This window comes from Aegilops tauschii, chromosome 7, assembly GCF_002575655.3.
Source record: "Aegilops tauschii subsp. strangulata cultivar AL8/78 chromosome 7, Aet v6.0, whole genome shotgun sequence".
Lineage (NCBI taxonomy): Eukaryota > Viridiplantae > Streptophyta > Magnoliopsida > Poales > Poaceae > Aegilops > Aegilops tauschii.
Window position 1 is genome coordinate 609303072 of NC_053041.3, and position 4196 is coordinate 609307267.

At 46.6% G+C, this 4196-nt stretch overlaps 1 protein-coding gene across 1 annotated transcript; it reads right to left on the minus strand.

Moving 5' to 3' along the window:
• Positions 1-785: 785 nt before the first annotated feature.
• On the minus strand, positions 786-3909 carry LOC109785243 (tetraspanin-8). Its single transcript, XM_020343849.4, has 2 exons — positions 3332-3909; positions 786-1267 (listed from the first exon to the last, which is right to left on the minus strand). Exons 1-2 carry the CDS (start codon positions 3833-3835, stop codon positions 962-964), a joined length of 810 nt encoding a protein of 269 aa, XP_020199438.1. The 5' UTR covers positions 3836-3909; the 3' UTR covers positions 786-961.
• Between the last annotated feature and the right edge of the window lie 287 nt (positions 3910-4196).

Genomic DNA, 4196 nt, shown 5'->3' on the forward strand with positions numbered 1-4196 from the left:
CATTGTGATGCACCTAGTCTGCAACATTGGCCCTAGGTGAAAACTTGATCCTAAATATGATGGGGCTAATAGTCCCAGACAAAGGGAGTAATTCACTTGCTACATTGGCATGCAGTAAATCTGGGTCTAATTGACTCACCGTGTACTTGAGAAAAGGAGACAAGGTTACAAGGCGGAGGTTCCTCTGAGGAATGTAAGACATGGTCTCCATGATGATCAGGGAAACAGCCAGATTCATCCTTGCCATGTGCAAAGCGGTGAAGAATATATCTTCATGGAGGTCCGATGAGTGTACAGGGCTAGCGAGATAGCCACACGCTTTCTAGAGCAGCTGAGAGTGGAGTACAATGTTAATTTGTTCACCCAAAAACATGCAATTTTTAACAGTCTATAATAAGGGCCACATGTAGTATGTAAAGAACTCTTGGGCAGGGACCTCACCTTGGATTGACTGCCATTTTAGTAGACCAAGGCGTACTAGAAACTTGAGCCATTGAAAACTTTGAGGTGCATCTGGCACATGGTTGATAGGTGAGAAAAGGAGCAAGATAAAAACTTTTGAGGTAGTGAGACAAAGTTGCCATGGATGCAGATCAAAGCAAGCACCTATGGCCAGTAAAATGAGGGCAGCTCCTCTGTTTGTACATTCTGGAGGATCCTGTAAAGTTGACTATGGTCTCTGGGGTTCCTAGTTGCAAGAATCCATGGAGCAACAATGCATTTGCAGACAGAAGCAATAGACTGATTCCAGGAACAGGTGCTTGCTATGCAAAGGACAGAAAAGATCACAGGCAACTTCTGAACATATCTCATATCATGATAATAGGAACCTCCAACTATCGACAGTTCAAACATCATCAGCGCTATAGCATAGACGATAGTGTTGCTTGACACACGACAATGAGCCAACCATTAACACTGAACATCATCCTAATTACCTAAGCCTCGCCAGGCATCTCACTCACTTCCAGGCTGGGTACGAGTTGTCCCGCCTGTTATTCCTGAAAGCGCAGCACCCAACAGAGTAGACGATGATGAGGAAGATGAGGAATATGATGTTGACGGTGGCGATTTTCTTCCAGTCATTCTTCACATTAGCGAGCACGCCAGCCTTGCATGACTGGCAGTCATAGCAGAGGGCCCTCGGATCATTCGACCACGTGTTGCAGTCGGGGTCGTTGGTAGAGTTGAAGCCAGTAGGTTTGGCCCAGACGGTCTCGCTCTGGTAGGTGAAGTTGCACCCAGTTGGGGGTTTGCAGCATCCAGACTGGACACAAGAGATGTGTGTTAGTTGCAGAAAACACAACTTAGTAATTCAGCAACAGCTTTCGCATCGAAAACACAATTCAAAGACAAATGTCAAGGAGAAATGCAAACTACAAATACAAAATATTTGATGGTCTGCATGTGAGTATCAATGACAACAGTACAAAAGCATCATTCAGGGTCAGACCAAAGATAAAATATCAGTATATTGGTTTGCAAGAATACATGGTTCCTCCATGGTAGTGCAGGTATAGTGCTTATGAAGCCACAAACGGTAGAAGCTTCACAGGAGGGGAGGGGTAACATGACAATGCATACCATGAAAGTGCAGGTATAGTGCTAATGAAGCCACAAAAAGTAATAACAATGGTTTACACATAAAGAAAGAATAATGTATTTAGGTAAGCTACACCCCGTTTCTGCATTTCGCAAAAGCTAAAGTGTCACTCTGAAGAAACCACCTCCAGGAAAAGTAAGTCAATACAATAATGTCGAAGGTTTCAGTTTCACATGTGGATGCTGTAATTGACATGAACAAGGTATTCCCACAAGGGAGAATTACGATGTCATGTGAGAAGTTTACAGCACTAAGTCCGCAATTCAGTAAAAGGATTGCAATGTGAGAAGTTTCACAGCACTAAGTCCGCAATTCAGTAAAGTTTATGCAAATTCTATCACAAGGCCATTCCTTCATCAGAATAGAGTACAGCAAAACAATATCATGGACATCCTCAAAATTAGTGAAATCAAGTGGAATCGATTTGTACAGAAACATGCCATGACCAAACTGAATAAATCAAGTTGAATAGCTCGCACTAGTCTCTACCACTGCTCAAATCTTCCATTAAATTTACCAGACCCTATCGGAACATAACACATTACCATGCAGCCAGAAAAGGCAGGCTAGCTGTATCTATTTGGACATGATACTATTAGACAAATAGACAGCCAAGCAACAGCAAGAGAGGAAACCACAGCAGTACAACACAGTGGAAGACAATGGTACAGAAATTAAGTAGCTAGTTGACAATATAGCATAGAAATTGTAGGTAATACAATGCTGTAATACTAGTGGATTACACATACAGAAAGAATGATGCATTCAGGATTTCAGGTAAGCTACACCCTATATTTGCATTTGGCAAAAGCTGAAGTGGAACTCCAAAGAAACCACCACCAGGAACAGCAACTCACGGATGCAGTAAGTCTTCACTTATGTCAAGGGTTCAAATTTCGTAAGTGGACACTATAATTGACATGAACACGGTACTCCCACAACTGAGTACAGTTTATGCAATGTGAGAAATTTCATGGGTACAGCAAGTCCACAATTGGGTAAAGCTTACGCAAATCCTACCACAAGGTCATTCCTTCGTCAGAATGGTGTACAAATAAAGAACAATCTCATGAACATCCTCAAAAAGTACTGAAATTAAGTGGCATCGATTTGTACCTAAACATGCCATGAACCAAACTCAACGAATCAAGCTGAATTGCTAGCACTAGGAGTGACCACTGCTAAGATCTTCCATTAATTAGCCTTTAGCAGACCCCCTATCCCAATATAATGCATTGACACGCAGCCAGAAAAGGCAGGCTAGCTGTATCCATTAGCAGTTTAGCACATGATAGACAAATAGACAGCCAAGCAACATAGCAAGAGGGCAAACAACACCAGTACAGCACACTGGAAGACAGTGGTACAGAAATTAAGTCACTAATCGACAATGTAGCATAGCATAGAAATTGCAGAGCAATTATTCATGCGAACTGAAGTGTCACGTGTGGTGGTCCATGTGGAGATGGGGATCCCTTCTACCGGTCCTGTGGAATACTGAACACACAATCTGTACCAACTCCAGATGCACTGCCACTCGTTCGACCTATCCATCCTACTGCAATGTTTCAGTGGGGATGAAATTTCGCATCCCCAAAAATCCAACTAGCAGCAGCGGGGATTTAATTTCTAACTAAATGTGGTCATAACAATTCGACTAACCCCCAAAATTGCAAGCATTAAACCACATATATCTCATAAGAGCGAAGAACAAGCGAAGAAATCGACCTGAATCGGGGAGAGGTTGTTGGTGACGAACTGCTGCAGGGACTCCCCCCTGGCGCCGAACCTCTGGCAGACCCCGCCATCGCGGAGGCAGCTGCGGATCTTGGCCCAGTTGCCGGCGCTCTCGACCCGGCGCTGGAGCCAGGTGGAGTACTCCCCGAGGCGGTACTCCCTGTAGCCCCTCCCGGAGACGACGGAGCCGGCGCCGCGGTTGGTGACGACGAAGGCGAAGACGGTGAAGACGAGGAGGAGCGCGATGAGGAGGAAGAGCGCGACGAGGTAGAGCCAGAGGAGGCAGGAGGCGCGGCAGAGGGACCCCGCGAGGCCCGCGAGGGAGAGCGCCAGGAGCAGGGCACCCAGCGCGATGACCGGCCGCTCCAGGAACCGCTCGCAGTCGGTGGTGGCGGCCCGGTGGCTCAGCCAGATGCCGCCGCCGAGGACGACGAGGGCGAGGACCAGCACCCCCGCGTTTAGCAGGCCCAGCAGCCCGTTGCTGCACCGCGCCATGGCCGCCGCCCGCCGCCGCTCTCGCTTCCCTTGTGGGGGTTGTGGCGTGCGCGTGACGGGGTGGGGGTTTCGAGTAGGTGGGAGGGCGTGCGGTGCGGTGCGGGGTTTTTAGCGTGGCGTCCGGTGGATTTCGAATTTTCTTTTCTTTTTTTGAAGCTAGTGGATTTCGAATTTGGGATTCGAAAAGGGTCTCCGGGAAAACAAAAAGGAGATTCGGAAAGGGGGCCTTTTTTCTATATGTTTTTTTTTCCTTTTGGACAGGTAAAAAATTGTATTTCTCCTTTTTTTTAGATATGAGAGGCCTACGGCCCGGCGTTAAATTAATGACGTCGGGCTGTTGCGTTGCGTTGTACCGTTGACT